General features: G+C 50.5%; 1 protein-coding gene and 1 long non-coding RNA gene across 2 annotated transcripts in view; both read right to left on the reverse strand.

Moving 5' to 3' along the window:
* Positions 1 to 665: 665 nt before the first annotated feature.
* LOC134433903 (nucleotide exchange factor SIL1-like) lies at positions 666 to 6,586 on the reverse strand. Its single transcript, XM_063182599.1, has 3 exons — positions 6,578 to 6,586; positions 5,311 to 5,502; positions 666 to 791 (listed from the first exon to the last, which is right to left on the reverse strand). The coding sequence occupies exons 1-3, from the start codon at positions 6,584 to 6,586 to the stop codon at positions 666 to 668; spliced, it is 327 nt and encodes a 108-aa protein (XP_063038669.1).
* A 1,173-nt stretch (positions 6,587 to 7,759) lies between these two features.
* The window catches only part of LOC134433916 (uncharacterized), a 58,236-nt gene continuing 47,144 nt past the window's right edge, over positions 7,760 to 18,851 (reverse strand). Inside the window, exon 3 of the long non-coding RNA XR_010031761.1 lies at positions 7,760 to 7,816. This is a non-coding gene — a long non-coding RNA (uncharacterized LOC134433916). The remainder of the gene's footprint in view (positions 7,817 to 18,851) is intronic.

Below are 18,851 nucleotides of genomic sequence, written 5' to 3' on the forward strand. Positions count from 1 at the left end.
AGCCCCAAAACCCATAAATCAAAAAAGGGGCACCAGGAAAACCCATGGAGCCCACAGGATACCTCCTGCAGCCAGCACTACACAGGATGCCCCAGCATAAGGAAGAGCAGGCTCCTTCCCCTGAACCTCAAACATTCTGCAGGTCAGTCTCCTCTGGATTCTGGCTGCTGACCCTTATTCCTGACCCCACATCTAATCAACACGCCTTTGATGTCAGAGGCACGTGTTCATGGGGCCCAAATCTCTCTCTAAAGACCACGGGAGCTGCTCAAATCAGCACCTTGCCATCCTGAGGCAGCCCAGGAGCAAGGATGAGGAAGGACAAAGGTGCTCACTGGGTTGCTTGTAACTGTACCCTCTGTTACATCTTCCCCCAGAGAGAGCTGTCAGTGGGACAGAAGGAGAATTATTCCTTCCTTGGACTTTGTAGAAACAGGGAGCCCAGGGAAACCAAGAAACAATCATGATTTGACACCACATTACTTCTGGATGTGTCCAATGAGCAAGATAAGGACACACCGAGGAGAAGGGGAAACAGATGTTGCAAGGGCGAGGAAGGGGACAAGACAGTTTTGTGGTGTGTCACAGCACAGCTTTTGGTCTCTGCTATCAGAAATAAACCAAGGGAAGTGGAGAGAGGCACAGAGCCCAGATGAGGGCAGGTCTCACCTGGACAGGGCAGCTCCCAGGACAAAGGCAGCGTGTTCCTTCAGCGAGGCCTCGCTGCTGTTCAGCCCCTCGATCACCAGCCGGAGCCCACCCATGGACAGGAAATCCTTGGCATTGTCCACCTGGGAGAGAGCAGCTTCCATCAGCACAAAGCCCCAGCCCCTGGAGAACACCTCCCTTCACACCCACAGCATCCCTTCCCTCCTGCTCTGACCAGCAGGGAGTTTTACAAGGAATTAAAAATTCCGAGGGAATGGCTGTGGCTGAGCTTAGCACAGCCCTGCCCACGAGCAGAGATGTCACAGCTGCCCAGGCACAGTGTCCTTGTGGGAGGACATTGTCACACTCAGAAGGCATCACTGGAAACTCAAATACTTTGATTATAGCTATCAAAACTGCTCTTGCCATGTATTTTGGCAATTCAGGTGGTGTCAAAAACTTGATATATCTGCTGATGTCATAAAACTCCAGCTCTTTGCTCTCCCCTGAGCAAGCCTTTACTAGGGGTCCAGGGAATTGCATGTTTTGCAAATGAAGTTAATTAATTGATGCTGTAATTGTAGCACCAGGAGTCAGGGATGTTTAGGAGCCTGTCAGCACCAACAGGGTGCAAAGGGGGCATGGGAGCGAGTAGCATGGGCAGTTCTGGGAGTTCTCCATGAGTTCCATCAACAACTTCCCATGGACAAGGAAGGAAAAAGCCAGTCCCAGCTTGGAGGGGTCATCCAGGAGCTTCCCCAGGGAGCAGCCCCACAATGACTTTTCTAAGCAAACAATAATGGATTAACTGCCAGTAGGGAAAAGTTTGCACATTAGTGGGAATTCATCAGCCTCTGGCTCTAAGTGGATCAGGGGCTAGCCAGGCACAGTCCCAGTGGGCATCTGCTCTTGGAGAGGAGATCAGAAAAGGCTCTGAGTGCTCACAGACAAAATTTAGAGAAACAGTACAAACTACTTCAAGTACAAAATTCAGTCCAAAGTCACATCAATGCATTTTGGTATTCAATGTTTTTTTTTTTTCAGTTTAAAAGAGGATCTGATAAATGCTCAGAACTGCCTGCACAGAAAAATCAGTTTCTGCCTGCACAGAAAAATCAGGTTTAGAAATTCGACATATCTCTCTGAAAGACAGGGATACAACAGCAATCGTTGGCTGATGGAAACAGAATATAAAAATGAGTTATCAGCAGGGCAAGCCAACCCCCTGATGAGGTGGAACAGGACCACAAGCCATGCAGGGCATGTGGGACCCTCTTCTAGTCAATGACTTCATGCTCAGTGTTATATTTATCTCAACCATGTACCTTCATCAAAATTGGCCCTAAGTCAGATATTTCAGGTACCCAGGAGAAGAAGAGGCTTTGTGTCCTACAGGTCTGTCGTTACCAATCAAAGCAGGACCTGGGGAGCTCCAGCTCATCTCTGCTCCCCAGTGGGACAATACCCACCTGTCCCTCTGCAAAGCTGCTCTCTGCAGGTATGCTGGGGCTGATTCAGGATTTGCAGCAGCTTTTGTATCCTTTCAGATGCTGTTCTTTTAACTGTCCCTATAAACCAGGCCTGCCAGAGCTCTCAGTCTTCTGCAGACCCATCTTTATCTACAAAGAAATCTATGCAGCAACCCAATTTCAGCTGCCAGTGGGTCCTTTTATTACTCAGCCTCTGTAAAAACTGGTTTAGTGCTGGAATCAGACATTGACTTCTGCATGAGAGGGAATATATGGACAGGCAGGAATTTGCATCCAGCAGCTGGAGTGGTAAAACCATCCCCTGCTGTAACCTCAGCAGCACCAGAGTCCTTTGTGCTGCCCCAGCGTCAGTGAGACACCACAACAGCAGAATGTAAATTGTGCTGTTGTGCTGTAAAGCTTATTCTGAAGATGTGTTCATCTTTTTTAACCAGAGTCTGTTGTGAGACCTCCAGTTCTAAAACTAACAAAATCCCCAAACTTAACAACTTGAAGGTATTAACCTCTTTAGGGAGCAGTGTATGCTGCAAGGCAGCAGCTCCTACCTCACTTCAGTCCACTGAAATCAGCACAGAAGAAAAACCAAAGATCAAAAGAGCTCTTGAGTAAAGTACACAGGCAAAGCAGGCGAGGGGAGGGATGGGAGAAGAGCAAATATGACAGCAGTTATTCAGGGAGCAGGTTTGAATTGGAGGAGAAAGAAAATAGGGAGGGAAGGTGAGAGAGAAAATGTTAGAAAACAAGAGCGAGGGAAAGCAGCATGTCAACTGCACACGATGGAGAGGAAATTAGCAGAGAGAGATGGTGTAGCATGTCAGAGCAGAGGAGAGGGGAAGATAAGCAGAGTAAATCATTGAGAGAAAGAGCCTGCAATGCCTGAGAACGGGTCTTGGCTCCATACACTGCTGTGCAAGCACCGTGAATGCTGTTTATGAGTTACACTCTGCCCTCTTCACATTTGCATTTGGGTTTTCTGCATTACAGATAACCCAGCAAGCCAAATCTTCCTACTCCTTCTCCAAGACGGACTCCCGAACATGCCAAGCTGAATCGTGGCTGAGGAGAAGCAAACCAGAGCTGGCAACCAAAAGCTGAGCAAAGGCAGAGCCCTTGGGCTGACTCTTCAAAGGCAGGAGAGAGCATCTCCCCGGGCTGGGCACCAGCCATGGCTCCCACGGCACGCTCCGAGGCACGAGCTGCCCCGCACCCACTGCTCCAGGGTGACCATGGCACAGAGCAGGGAGCAGCCTTTGCTTGCACGCCCTCCAGGGCATGGCATTTTCCACTCCACAGGCCATCCCGTGTCCCGGAGACAGCAGCAGGATGGCCGGGAGCTGAACAGTTCTGAAAAGCCACGGCACGGCATGGTACTGCTCTGATGGAGGCCGGGGAAGGTGGGACTTGCAAAGTGGCCCTACACAAGTCCTTGGCCACCCACACCTGCAAGGATCCCCTGCTCCCACAGCAGGGCTGTGACTTGCTGCAGGGGAGTCCTAGCAGTTCAGCCCTTCCAGGGTTATGCGGCACCAGCATCCTTTGGCTGCTGTTCAGTAATTACATTAAGCCACTGCTGCTCAAGTCAGTCCCAAGCAGAGATAATGCTCTGGACGCATTCAACTGACTGGAAGAAGAAAGAGGAGGAAAAGCCATGCTGGCTTAGAGACAAGTCATATTTCTTATCAGCTTCCTGCCTGATGAGAAGGGGCTGCCCAGCCATCTGCCCCCGACAGCGCGGGCACAGAGCAGCGCTGTGATCGGCGCACAAAGGAGCCCCTGTGCTCCTGCCAGCCTCCTGCCATTCCCCCTCTCTGACCCCTTTGATGCTGCATGTGCTTCCCTTTGATGCTCCAGTCCCTGCTCCTCTGCCATTCTGAAATTGTTTGCCCCATCCTGTGCTGCAGGGATTTTCTGCTGGAATAGTCCAGATCGCTATGCTGGAATTCAAGGCATGCCAGGGCATTTGGGGGTTGCTTTTTAGCACAATGGCCTGATGCTCTGGCACCCTTAATCAGGCAAGATTAGCCCTGAGTACAAATATGAAGCTCTTTGGGTGCCCATTGTTCACAGTTATTCTCTGAGTCACACAGATGCCGTCAGTGACACAAAAGCAGGGAGAACAAACAGCAAGGAAGCCTCTGCATGCCCACAATGACAATTCAGAGTGGAAATTCAAGACAAAGAGCCCTGGAAATAACACTTGTATCAGCTGGCACATGGAGTCTCTCTCTCACAGCAGCAACACTTCAGCTACCTGCCTCCAAATACCACATTTGGTTCAACAAGTGCTGTTCCAGTGAAAGGGCTTGCACTGGCACCTCCCAAGAGTTGTCCTATTCACCCTCTGAAATGACAAAGTGCCATTGGAAACTCTCCCAGTGCACTCCAGACTCTCCCCAGTCACTGGGGAGGGAGAAGCCAAGTCCCTTCCCACATGGCAGAGCAGAGGCTGGATGCCCAGACACCCTCCCAGGGGTGGCACCAAGGCAGGCACCAAGCCCAGGGGAGCAGAGCTCTGTGCCTGCAGCTGCATCCAAGGGGAGGTAGGAATGTGTGAGCTGAAAGCAGAGCAAGAGAGATCAGAGAGAGGGGGGAAAAGTGTGAGCACAAACCCGAGGAAGCGAGAGGCCAGGAAATATGTTCACCCTCACACAGAGCTAATTAGCACAGCAAGGCTCTGCTTGCCACTGCTTACTCACACCAAGACAAAATAGGGGGTTTTGGGTGGCTGTCACCTTTCCTGGTACAAAGACGTTCTCTGTGAACTGATATAAAGGCACCTACCATCAACCACGGCAGCTTTCCATGGAAGCAGAGAGAAAATAATTATTTTCTGAGCAACCACCACTCTACTTACCCAAAAATGGCAGTTAAAACCCCATTTCGTAACATTAAGGAGATAAAAAAGGAAAAAGAGAGGATAAGAAAACCAGCCTGAGAACAGACAACAAATCAGGCAACCACCAGGATACTGCTGGCTCCTGGCACAAGCGATGATTAATTCCAACCTGGATATAAAATAAGCCTGCACTAGTCCTCTGCTGTCTGTTATTGTCCCAGGATTATGGTAATTAAGCAATTTGTATTACCTGATACTGATAAGAAAAATAAAGCCCCGTTTATGACACCATATCCCCTGGATTTTACACGGTAGTTACTGAGGCATTCTTGTTACCTGGTGAACATAATATTCGAGATCATAAAGCGCCGCGACTTTCTCATCCAGCGTGGAGGCAGAGCTGTTGAATTTGCTGATTAATTTAACCATAATTTCATAATCTGTTTCTATCTTCATGTTCAGCTTTTCAAACTCCTCCTTCAGCTGCTCTATGGGCTGGAACTTCTTCCTCACGTCTTCCTCTCGGGCCTTGGAAACAAAAGGAGGAAAAACCAGATGTGAGATAACAAGATAGGAGATGAAGAGAGACAAGACAGACACAGAAAGGAATGCCAGCCCCAAAATTCACAAAGGGAACCTGGCTGTCTGTGCCAATGGATTTATTGCTCTACATCAGAGGTGCAGGGGCAGGGTCTTTCTGAGAAGCCCAGGAACCCAGTTAGCTGTGATATACCCACAATATGAGTGAACAGTAGAGCTCTGTGCACCACTTCTACATCTCTACAGCATTTGTGCACTATTTCTACATCCCATTTCCATCCAATTCAACACCAAGCCCACAGGCAGCAGTATTGCTGTTCTCTGCTTGCCTGCAAGTGGATCTTCTCAAAACCTGGCTGCAAAAAGCCCTGAGGCACCTCCCTGATCTTACAGCTGAACCTCTCTGGAACTGGACATGAGGCTGGAGAGCTCCAGAGGTCCCATCCAGCCCAAAGTGCCCAGTGACTCCAACGAGTTCTCAGACACAGACAAAGATGCTTTTGCCTTTCCAAGCGTTGAGCAAATTCCTGGAAGGGTCTATCTCCTAGGGAGAGGTGTGAGGACAGAAGCTGTCAAAAAGGGAGACAGAAGGAGCAGTGATAAGCTGATGTGCTGTGTCATGGGGCTTGGCCAGCACACAGCCTGTCCTGAGCTCATCTCCGTCACAGTAACAGCACCCCAAGGGCTGCCCTGAGCAGAGAGCTGACACAAAATATGTGGTGAGGAGGAAAGGCTCTGTCAGAGATCTCAAAGAGCCCCAGAGGTGCAGGAACATCAGCACTGGTGGCACTGGGGACAGAGCCTGCTGCTGCAGGGGACAGAAGCAGCAGAGAGGCCATGCTGGAGCTGGGCTGCCCCAAGGACAGGAGAAAGGCAGAAAGCCCCTTTTGGAAGGCATTTGTCACAAATGCCAAGATGTGTTTGTATGCGGAGTGAGCCTCAACTGCAGGGTTTGCACTGTCCTGCTCCCCATGAGGGATCAGAGAGGGCTGGAGGAAAACCAAGTGAGCAATGGAGGTGAAAGCTGTGTCAATGGAATGATAAATTACCAGAGGTACCACACCCAACCCATCCCTCCCCGAGCTGCCTCTGCCGGAGCACAGAGAGGCTCGGTGTAACTCCATTTCCTCTGACACTGAGCCTTCAGGGATGGATTTGCTCTCTGCAGGAGTGACTGCAAATGGAATACTTTAGGTCCATTAGATGTAGCTGCTTTTAGCCCAGTTGCTGGGACAAAAGCTATTCTAACGGGGGGGGGGGGGGGGTTTAAAAATATGGCTTATTTTCACCTAATAGAGTATCACTAATTTTTGCATTTCAATGATCCTCATTTCCAGCAGCCCTTTTCAGCCGCCCTGCAATCAATCAGCAATGCTGCTATGGAAATAATCTCCAGCAAATGAAATCATGCCATGCTGCCACATAAGGGAAGAAAAAGCCTTTCTGTGACACCAGAACTTTAGAGCCTTGACTCCTTTTTCAGTTTTTGTTTGAGTGAGCCAAGACCAAGGCAGCAGGAGGAGCGAGGGTTAAAGAAATACTGCTGAGGGGGAGAGGGGAAAGAGGCTCTGATGTACCTGATGAGTCACACATCTTCCCACCTATTTACTTCAGGCTGTGGGTTGTTTTGTAACTAAATGGACAACTTGGAGCTTGTGTAAGGAAATGTCAGCCCCTGCTTCACCATGGCCACTTGGGTTTTGCTATCCAGAGCACAAGGTTGGAAACCCAAAGCAAGGAGAGTAAAGGGAAATACCCTCTGTAAATACCATCAGCTGCAATCCAGTTCCTTTTGGGGTCTGCAGACATTTTTGTGAATTGAGCTGCAGTGAAACAGATAAATTACATTGTTCAGAGCAGCTGTGGCTGCCCCTGGATCCCTGGAAATGTCGAAGGCCAGCTTGAATGGGGTTTGGAGCAACCTGAGATAGTGGAAGGTGTCCCTGCCCATGGCAGGGGTGGGACTGGATCAGCTTTAAGGTCCTATCCAACCCAAACCACTCACAGAATCTTCGAGTCGCACAGAAAAGTCAGGGAACAATATCACTAACAGGTTAATAAAGGTATTTCAGGTCCATATTCACCACAAAATTAGTTTGCACAGTGTTTTCCAAGCAATCATTCTAACCATTGTGTTTCAGCAGAGTGTAACAGGGTGTTTTCACATCCCTGCAATGTGCATTGCTTTAGAAATGGGAAACTCACCTTCCTTTCTGCCTTGTCACTTTCCTCAATTTTAGCCAAGGCCTTTTTAAGCTCCTCAGATGTGAATGAATTTGCATCAAGATCAACCTTGCCCAGCCTTGCAGAAGAAACAAAACAAACAAGAACATGTAATGAGTGAAAAACGGCCTCAATTCTATTTTCACTGTGACATTCTAGTAATGGCTAAGGGCAGGAGGAAAGGAATGAAAAAACCTACCATACTCAAGAAAAGATTAGTCTGAGTGCTGGATTCTGTGTCAGGCTCACAGATACCTCCCCCTGACAATATAGGGCTCTGCTGACCAAAATTCTCAGATCCCACCTCAGCTGATGAATTGATACCTCAGAATTTCATGTTGCAATTGAGGAAACACCCCAGCGCCAATATATAACTGCAGAGGGCCTACAAGCTTCAACTTGCAGATTTCAGCTTATGAACATTGTACAGAAAGTCACAGGAGACCTCAGCACCTTTCCAGTGAGGGAAGGGACTACAGAGAAGTGGGAGAGGACTGTTGGTCAGGAACTTTAGTGACGGGACAAGGAGGAATGGGATCAAACTGCAAGAGATGGAAGAGATTTGATGATGGGAAGAAGTTCTTTACTCTCAGGATGCTTGTCCCTGACACAGGGAACAGCACAGAGAGGCTGTGGATGGCCCATCCCCAGCAACGTCCAAGGCCAGGTGGGACAGGGGCCACAGCAACCTGCTCTGCTGGGAGCTTGCTCAGCTTGGAACCACATCATCTTGAGGGTCCCTTCCAAGCCAAACCATTCAAGGATTTGATCATTCTGCCATCCCCATCTCTCACTGCACAGCGGCCCTGAAACTTCAGTGACATCAAAGCTCACAGAGGGTTCCAGGTGGAACATCCAGGACCTGGAAACGAGCACAGCAGACACTTCACCGGCTGCCAAGGGTCAGTTGCCGCTCGCTCTGCGCTCTGACCCTCAGCATTGAGGTGTTGCTGCTGCCTGGGCTTTTCCTGCCGCCTGCTCTGGAACGCCAATCCCAGCAGGATGTGCTCTGCTGTGCCCATGGAGGTACAGTGCCATGCCAGGCAGGGGTCACCCGGCTTGGGCAGGCTGCAGCCATGTGGGAATGGATGGTGTGGGACAGGAAGCCCACTGGGAGGTTGTGCTGCCCCTTGCAGGCTGCCAGAGACACTGTGGAGGAGATGGAAGTGGACCTGGGCCTGGATGAGGAAGAAATGATGGAGGTGGACTCCTCTACTTCCATGTCCTCCACTGTTGAGGACATGGAAGTAGACGAGGAGACCATCGAGGAGATGGACGTAGATGAGGAGGATGAAACCGAGGACATGGAAGTTGATGACAACAATGAGGAGGAGCCCATGGTCCTTGGATGAAGATGCAGCCCCACAGGTAAGACAGGCAGATGCTTCCCACGCCCTGCCCGCACACACACTGGGTCTCCTGATGCCAGGCTGGGGCTGGGCTGGATGGCCCCGCTCAGGGACACGGTGCCCACAGCGGGCCTGGATTGTGCTGCCACAAGCACCAGCCCCGGCCTGCCCTGCGCTAGCCTGGGGCCAAATCAGCCCTGCCAGCCCCGACCAAGCCCCTGGGGCCCAGCTGCCAGCCATGCTGGGCCCAGTGCTGCCACCTGAGTCCAGCTCTGCTGCTTCCTTTCTTCCAGGACTCATGCACATGATGGCACAGATATCACACCTTTGTAAATACGTTTGAAGTTTAGAAGTTCCTTGTAAATATTTTTACTATGTGGGAAGTTTTTTGTAAATACGTTTTGAAGATTGTTAGTCCATCGGAACCCATGTAAATATGTTCTGTACATCGTTGTTGTTGTTGATATAACAATTGTTATAATGACACATGTTCTGTAAATCCTAGATTTGCCCATCTTCGGCAAATAAATACTGTTTCTTTTTAAAACCTGACTTCTCTTGGCCATTCCTTTGGGCAAAGGCAGCCTTTGCACACTTGTGGGTTCCACTTGTTCCGCGTTCCCAGGGATGGAGGTCCCTGGGGTTGCTGGCACGGCCACCCCGGGGCTGGGGGTCCCTGTGCACAGGGGCTCCCACTGACACCACTCCTGGCACTGGGCACTGCTGCTCTTCCTGGCCTGGGGCACAGCGCTGTCCCCAAGAGCTCAGCTCTCACCAGCTCTCACACAGGGGGCTCTCACAGCACTGGCCCCTGCAGCCATGCCACCAAAGCAGCCAGCAAACCTTCAGCCACCCTTCCTGCTGCAGCCACAGGCACTCCTGGGCCCAGAGCCGCCAGCAGGCCACAGCCCTGCAAAATCTACCTGCATGCTCTCAAGGTCACCACAGGCTTGGCAACTGGGCCACCTGCACCTGGGCTGCTGCAGGGGCCGATCTTTAAGCCTTGGTGCCTCCAAAGGCCCTGGGCTCTGCTTCCCAGCCTGCTCTGCACTGCCCTGAGCCCGCATTGTTCCAGAGACAAAAGCCAGGCCAGGGCATCCTCACCCTGCCCACATTCCTGCTGCTGCCAGCGGCCACTGGCCCCTGGGCCCCACTCGGGTGACAGCTGCAGGGACAGGGCAGCCTGTGCTGGGCAGGGGCCAGGGGGCTTTGGGCCCTGGGGCTGCTGCTGCTGCTGCTGCTGCTGCTGCTGCTGGGGGCCATGGGCCCAACAGGGCCCCGAGCTCAGCCCCTGCCCGGGCAGCTGCCCCCAAAGCCCCACACTCCCCGAGCATCCCCATCACAGCTGCCAGGGGTAAATACCACGGGCTTCAGGAAAGAAATTCCCCATAGTGACTAAACCAAAGGGTCCAAGGGGAAAGTCAGCACCAGCTGATGTTTACAGCACCTTGACAATGGTGGCTGCAGGGCAGGTGAGATCTCCAGGGCCTCTGGCAGTGCCTGCTCTGCACGTGATGCTGTGGGGCTGCTCCCAGTGGGACACAGCACCGGGCTCAGGCCAGCCCTCAGCCCTTCACAGCTGATCCCAAGGAGCAGGCTTACAAAGCAGTTTCACAGCGCTTCCTGCAGATATTTCAAAGGACTACATGTCATTCAAGGAAGCCACCTTGCACATTAAGATTTCGTGTCTTGAGAAGCCATGAAGTTGCCTCTGAATGTGCACTCAGGGCACTTCCACTGCCATCCCAAAGGGAGCACAAAGGACAGGCCTCTGCTTTCAGCACTGCTGAGCTCCTGACCCAGCAAGGAAGTCTGAGGTAAATGCAGGAACTGAGTGCACCAGGGGACCTGGCCTCTAATAAAAGGCATAAATCCCTCAGGCCACTCAAACCAGTACCTTGCATGTGTGTACATTTTTTGTCCTTCTCTCATCCTTCACGTCACTTTCCCCAAAACCTACCATTGCACAAATGGTCAAGGCATGCACCATTAGGGCATCTTTACACCGTGATGCCCGCCTATATAAGGCTAACAGTCAGGGTGTGGTAGAGGTGCTAGTAGCCTCCCAAGTTTTTCAACAACAAACATGAAAAAGAACCGTGCATTATATGTGGAGAGATGGGGCATTTTCAATAGATTTGTAAAAATATAGGCTATCACCAGGGACCTTCTAACTCTCACAGCCACTGTCCTCACTACCCCCTCATCCACACGCTTTCCAACACCAGCAAAACCGGTGGCCTGAGGGAAACCCCACACAGACACAGAAAGGCCCCGCGGGATGACACCAAACGCGAGGCCGTTCCGCCCCACTCTCCCCAACACCGTGGAGAACCAGCACAGCGACCTTCTCAGATCCAGCGGGACAGCTCAAACACTGCAGAAAACTCGACAGAAGACAGTTCTGCCCTGGAACCCAAAGGAAGCTGGTAAGAGCCTTTTCAATTCCAATCCACGATATTTATGTTCACCATATTCCAACAGGCAAATACAGGCCTGAAGAACGGCCCAGAGACATTTTGATTTTAACCAAAACCAGGGAAGGGATGGAGACACTCACTATACTACCTGAGGTATTCGCCTTGACATCTTTGCAGGAGATAACTCTCCAGGCTCTATGCTTATTCCCTCCCCTTTTCATTCCAAAGGAACAGTTATAGCCAGTGCCTACGTCCTACTGGACATGATCCCCACACCAACTGATCCAAGGGTGTTGTGGGCACAGATTACGGGCCCAAATAGACCCATTTTAAAGTGTGCTTTGTTATGTAAGGGGAGAAATAGATGTCTCTTGGGACTATTAGATAAAGGAGCTGGCATCATCATAATTTCCCGCTCTGATTGGCTAAAGAATGGCTCCTGGTTCCAGCTGCTGGGGTAATTTTAGCCATCGGGAGAGCCACTACCAGCTTCTGGAGTCAAGGTACCATCTGCATGGAAGGTCCTGAGGGCACAGTTGCTACAGTAAAATCATTCGTCTCCTGGGCACCAATAACACTTTGGGGAAGGGACCTCTTGTCCCAATGGAGGAGAAGGCTAGAGATCTGTCATAGTTTGATGCTGGCACAATGCCAGTGCCCCCATGAAAATACACTCTCCCTTGTTTCTGCTGTTAGATGTGACCAGTAATAAGTAAAGGAGGGTCCCACTTAGAAATAAAGAAAACTTTATTAACTAAACTACAACTATAAGTAAAAAGAAACACACAGGGAAAATGAAGACCTGCCAAAAACTTTTCCTCCTCCCCCCACCAAATCTCCAGTACATCTATCCCCAAATCACCAACTCGTAGTCCAGCAGCCCCCTTGAGATAATCAATACTCAGTTCATCAAGAGGAGTGGAGTCCTCATTGTGCCATAGGCTTCCCCAGCAAACACCATTGAAACCTCGTGTGTTCCCATGTCACTCGTGGCACCGCCCAGAGAACATCTGCCATCGTGACCTCTTCCTTCCATCTCCAGTGCTCTCACCACTGCACATGGACCAGAGCTGCTTCTAGGGTCATCTTTTAAGGATGCTTTGTCCCGTTCCTAAAAGAGCACAGTCTCAATTTTGGAACACCTTTCTCCCCCAGATTTCACCACCTGGGGCCGAGGGGTACCAACACTGAACCCTCTTGGCTCTTAGACATTGTCTCCCCCTGGATGCAGTCCCTGTGTCACAGGAAACATGGTTCTGTCCATGGCTATAACAAGAAGAGACCAGCTAAGGCCACTACATCATCTCTTCCCACCTAAGATTCTTCTCTCCCAACATCTTTCACTTGCCCAGACCTTCATCACACTTGCCCATTTCCTTCTTAATCTTCCACTCCATCCCTCTTCTAGGGAAGGTTAATGTTCTGTAAAGTTTTTATTGTACAAAAAGGGGTTAAAAACTCAGGCTCTGCCTGCCCGGAGACTCCCACAAGCGGCCGGACACCTTCTCACTGCACCCCCCCTTTGTCCGCAAGCCGGGCTGTTCTGCCAGGACATGATATTAAATTTCAAGGCAGTCCAGGCTCTCTCTCTCTCTGTCTCCTGGGGGGGTCTGCCTGATGCCTCCTGGTGCTTCTCTCTCTTTAACCCCTCCACACTCGGGGCCAGGCCTACCTCTCCCGGCCGCATGGCTTTTACCCTCCCCCTGCCCAGCCAGCAGCTGGGACAGGGGAGAGATCCGAACTCTTTCCCACCAGAAACCCAAAAGAGCTTCCCCTGGGGCGTGCTCTGCTTTTGAACCCCTGTGTTCTCAGAAGCGTGGCAATGTCCCCAGTGGCCAAACCAGGTGCCAATATTAAAATCTGAAAACCTATTGGTGTGACGACAGCATCCCAGAAAACTTACTTCCTCTCAAACCACGGAAAGATCCTATCAACTCCTCAGGATTTCTAGGCGGCGCAACTGAGCAGCACGCCACACTTTGGTCAACCTGGAAGATCAATGACCCCATATGGGTGCATCAGTGGCCCCTCCCAGGCAGAAAGTTAAAGGCCCTGCAGTCCCTCGTGCAGCAGCAGCTGTCTGTGGGCCACATTGTACCATCTACTAGCCCCTGCAATGCACCTTTGCTTGACATACAAAAGCCTGGCAAAGACAAGAGGCGGCTGCTGCAGGACCTCAGGAAAATCAACGAGGTCAGAGGACATGGGTGCCCTCCAGTCCAGCCTGCCCTCAGCCTCCATGATACCCTGAGACTGGTAGACACTTGTTATACATCTATATGACTGCTTTTTTGACTTCTCCTTGCACCCCAATGAAAGCCCCTTGTTTGCTTTTTCCGTCCCCAAGTCGACAGCACCTTTACAGAAATACCAGTGGACCATAATGCCTCATAAAATGAAGCAGAGCCCAACTATTTTTCAATGGCTTGGAGCCCAAATTCCTTCAATCTTGTGGAAAAAACATACTAACGTTATTATTTTTATTACATGGGTGATACATTAGTTTGTGCAGAAGCTCAAATCATTTTGGATGTTGCAGTTCAAGATGTCATCACTGTGGTACAGGAGAAAGGTTTTGAGATTGCAGCAGATAAAGTCCAAAAGACAGCCCCATGGAACTTCCTCAGCCTAAAAAGCATAGAGAGAACCATCACACCCCAAACACTGCAAATCAAGGGCAACCCAAAGACTCTGCAAGAACTCCAAACGCTCTGTGGAAGCATCAGTTGGGTACGTTCACTGCTGGGAATCACCACAGAAGATCTCACACCACTGTTCCTGCTGCTCCTTAAAGGCAGTGAAGGACTCGAGTCCTGTGATCACTGACACTGGAGGCTGAAGAAACTGTACAAAAGGTATCCTGGGTGATTCAAACTAAACAGGCACACAGATACCACACTACTTTTCCTTTCTCCCTGGCAATCCTTGGTGTAAGTCCAAAATTCCATGCATTATTTTTTCAGTGGGACTCAACTATCTCAGATGCCCGGATAATAATTGATTGGGTTTTCAGGTGACACCAACCTACTAAAATGATAACAACCCAACAGAAAGTTATTGCACAACTTGTCAGGAAAGCTAGAAAGTGTCTGTGCTCCCTTGCAGGAACAGACCTTGTGAGTATATACTTACTTCTCACTCAAGAGCACCTCAATTGCCTACTTCAAACATCTGAACCACTGCAATATGCCTTAGATAGATTTTGGACAGGCAAGGATCAGCCACCAATTCTACCATCAAAACATTCCTGTGCTGCTCAGGATGTTCAAAATTACTGGAGACCCAGCAAGATCCATTGTAGCCACCTGCCCAAATTGTCAGGAATATGCCCTTGCTTCTGCCAGAGCTGGAGTCAATCCAAGAGGACTAGAGAGTCTCCACATCTGGCAATCAGACACCACATACCAAGCCCCTTCTGGCAGACTAAAGTACATCCACATCTCAATCAAAACTTTTTCCACTGGGATTTTTGCCTCTGCTCATGCTGGTGAAAAATCAAAGACGATATAAACATTAATTTTTAAGTTTTTCCACCTTAGCATATACACAGGAAATTAAAACTGATAAAGCTCTTGCTTATACCTTGCACTGATTCCCACAAGTTTCTGACCGCTGGGGTATAAAACATGTCACAGGCATACCACACTCCAGCACACGACAGTCCATAGCCGAGAGGGCCCACTGATCCATCAAAAGGATCCTTGATCAACTGAGAGGGGTAATCCAGATATTATCTTCCATTGACAAACTGGCCAAGTCCTTTTACGTACTCCACTTCTTGAACAACTCATTTATGGAGACAACTCCCCCAGTCATCAGGCATTTTACTAATTCAACTGCAGCACAATTAATAGAAAAGCCACCTGTGTTGATCAAAGAACCTGAATCTAAACAAATTTATGGGCCCTTTCCCATTAAATACTTGGGGAAGAGAAGATGCCCTTGTCTCTAAAGCAACACTGGTAAGATGGATCCCAGCAAAATACATAAAAACTGTTTCTAGGAACAGTGAGGCAAACACCAGAGCCACCTTCAGAAGAACAGAATGGAAGCCTAAGAGAGCCAGCAGCAGCCTGGAAAAGAACAAGGCGAAGGACAGAAGAAGATCTCCTAAGCAGCGCTGACCACACACACCAAGACCAAGATGGCTCAGACATCATTAACCAGGATATATGACTTAACATTTGTAAAAATTATATTTTAGCATTGATATATGGTTCTTCTAATAAGCTGTGTTCACACCCTTGCCTTACAGTAGAGAAAGTTTAGTGGGACCACAACTTAAGTTCCACCTTCTACTCACTTTATCTGTTTACTTTTAGTACACACAAGCCTCCAGATACTAAATTACCAGAGTCAGAGGATGCTGCCATTGGTTGCTGCTGCAGCAGGAATCTGGATGCTCCTCACTGAGCCACATGCCTTCAGCTGGGTGCCACCACAGACAAGCCACAATTTCTTGTCCATGGCCATGCCTGTCAGGCATTTGAAGGCATGTGTTTTTTCAACCTGCTCTCACATAGGGAGTCAGAGTACCAGGGCATCCAGCTGCTAAAAGATCAAGGAAACAAGATCCAGATAGAAGGCAACAATGACTGGTTCACTGGACTTTCCAAACACAGAGGTTTGCGAGGCTGGCTTTCATCTTTGCTTAAGACTGTTCTGTGGGTGTTGTTTATCATATTCATTGTGTTGGTTATTTTATCCTTTTTTGCTAAAGGCCTGCAAAACTCTAATGCAGAAGACTTCTTTATAGACAACAAAAAGGGGGAGATGTGAGGGCCCAGGGGCCAACCACTGGAACTGTAATACCTCAGGGCAAAGTGACCAAGGTAAAGGAGAGACACTGCTCTGAATGCAATGGTGTCACCCCTGGGCATTTGCAGGCTCATGGCACTTTATTGGTATCACCCAGTTCAACTGCTGCATTTTCCTTATATGTATTTCCCCTAGAATGTCCTCGCCTCTCCTGTACCCTTTCAGTCCTGGCTTTTTCCATTGCTCCTCTGCTTTTCCCCCCTATTTTCCCTCTGAGTGCCAAGCCCCATTTTGTCTCCCTTCCTGGACCCTCTTCAGGGCAATCCACTGATGTGTTTGCAGTTCCACACAAAGATCCCTCACTCGCCTCGTTCACGAACAGTTTAAGCAAGCGTGCTCCCAGCTCTGCGTGTGCAGGTCACACACAGAGGTTGCTGTGGGCAGGCTGCAATGCAGGGACTGAGTGCAACAGAGAACCTGGCCTCTAATAAAAGGCACGAATCCCGCAACTCACCAAAGAAAAGACATGCATGTCTCTACTTTTTCCTTATCCTCTCAGTCCTCATGCCACTTTCCCCATTTTTTCTGACTGGGAATTTGGCTTCTCTCTCTCCTGTCTGCAGGTCCAGCCACACGTATGACTCTACAGGCAGAGCCTGACCAACAGGGAAGTGGAGGAGCACACTTTGTCAGGAAATTTAGTGACAGGACAAGGAGGAATGGGATCAAACTGCAAGAGGTAGAGGAGATGTGATGATGGGAAGAAGTTCTTTACTCTCAGGATGCTTGTCCCTGTCACAGGGACCAGTGCACAGAGGCTGTGGATGCCCCATCTGCAGCAACATCCAAGGCCAGGTGGGACAGGGGCCGCAGCAACCTGCTCTGCTGGGAGCTTGCTCACCTTGGAATGACAGGATCTTTAGGGTCCCTTCCAAGCTAAACCATTCAAGGATTTGATCATTCTGCCATCCCCATCTCTCACTGCACAGCGGCCCTGAAACTTCAGTGACATCACAGCTCACAGAGGGTTCCAGGTGGAACGTCCAGGACCCAGAAACGAGCACAGCAGACACTTCACCGGCTGCCAAGGGTCAGTTGCCACTCGCTCTGCGCTCTGACCCTCAGCGCTGAGCTGTGCTGCTGTTGCTGGGCTTTTCCTGCCGCCTGATCTGGAGCACCGATCCCAGCAGGATGTGCACTGCTGTGCCCGTGGAGGTACAGTGCCAGGCCAGGCAGGGGGCACCCGGCTTGGGCAGGCTGCAGCCATGTGGGAATGGATGGTGTGGGACAGGAAGCCCACTGGGAGATTGTGCTGCCCCTTGCAGATTGACAGAGACACTGTGGAGGAGATGGATGTGGAGCAGGGGCTGGATGATGAAGAAATGATGGAGGTGGACTCCTCCTCTACTTCCATGTCCTCCACTGTTGAGGACATGGAAGTAGACGAGGAGGAGACCGTCAAGGAGATGGAGGTGGATGAGGAGGACAACATCGAGGACATGGAAGTCGATGAGGATGATGAGGAGGAGCCCATGGTCCTTGGATGAAGATGGAGCCCCACAGGTAAGACAGGCAGATGCTTCCCACGCCCTGCCCGCACACACACTGGGTCTCCTGACGCCAGGCTGGGGCTGGGCTGGATGGCCCCGCTCAGGGACACGGTGCCCGCAGGGGGCCTGGATTGTGCTGCCACAAGCACCAGCCCCGGCCTGCCCTGCGCTTGCCTGGGGCCACATCAGCCCTGCCAGCCCCGACCAAGCCTCTGGGGCCCAGCTGCCAGCCCTGCTGGGCCCAGTGCTGGCAGCTGAGTCCAGCTCTGCTGCTTCCTGTCTTCCAGGGCTCATGCATATGCTGGGACTGATGCCACGCCTTTGTAAATACGTTTGAAGTTTAGAAGTTCCTTGTAAATACATTCACTAGGTGTGAAGTTTTCTGTAAATACGTTTTGAAGATTTTTAGTCCACCCAATTCCATGTAAATATGTTCTGTACATTGTTGTTGTTGTTGTTGTTATAACGATTGTTAAAATGACACATATTCTCTATATCCCAGATTTGCCCATCTTCGGCAAATAAATACTGTTTCTTTTCAAAACCTGACTTCTCTTGGCCATTCCTTTGGGCAAAGGCAGCCTTTGCACACTTGTGGGTTCCACTTGTTCCGCATTCTCGGGGCTGGAGGTCCCTGGGGGTGCTGTCACAGCCACCCCGGGGCTGGGGGTCCCTGTGCACAGGGGCTCCCACTGACACCACTCCTGGCCCTGGGCACTGCTGCTCTTCCTGGCCTGGGGCACAGCGCTGTCCCCAAGAGCTCAGCTCTCACCAGCTCTCACACAGGGGGCTCTCACAGCACTGGCCCCTGCAGCCATGCCACCAAAGCAGCCAGCAAACCTTCAGCCACCCTTCCTGCTGCAGCCACAGGCACTCCTGGACCCAGAGCCACAAGCAGGCCACAGCCATGCAAAATCCACCTGCACGCTCTCAAGGGCACCACAGCCTTGCAAACTGGGCCAGCTACATCTGGGCTGCTGCAGGGGCTGATCTTTAAGCCCTGCAGCCTCCAAAGGCCCTGGGCTCTGCTTCCCAGC

This window comes from Melospiza melodia, unplaced genomic scaffold, assembly GCF_035770615.1.
Source record: "Melospiza melodia melodia isolate bMelMel2 unplaced genomic scaffold, bMelMel2.pri scaffold_28, whole genome shotgun sequence".
In the NCBI taxonomy this organism is placed as follows: domain Eukaryota; kingdom Metazoa; phylum Chordata; class Aves; order Passeriformes; family Passerellidae; genus Melospiza; species Melospiza melodia.

Bases quoted from the DNA above. Each gene is read 5' to 3' on its own strand.
- LOC134433903 (XM_063182599.1), bottom strand. The intron at 792-5,310 runs GTAACAAGAATG...GCTCTCTCCCAG, and splicing joins TCGAATATTATGTTCACCAG to GTGGACAATGCCAAGGATTT.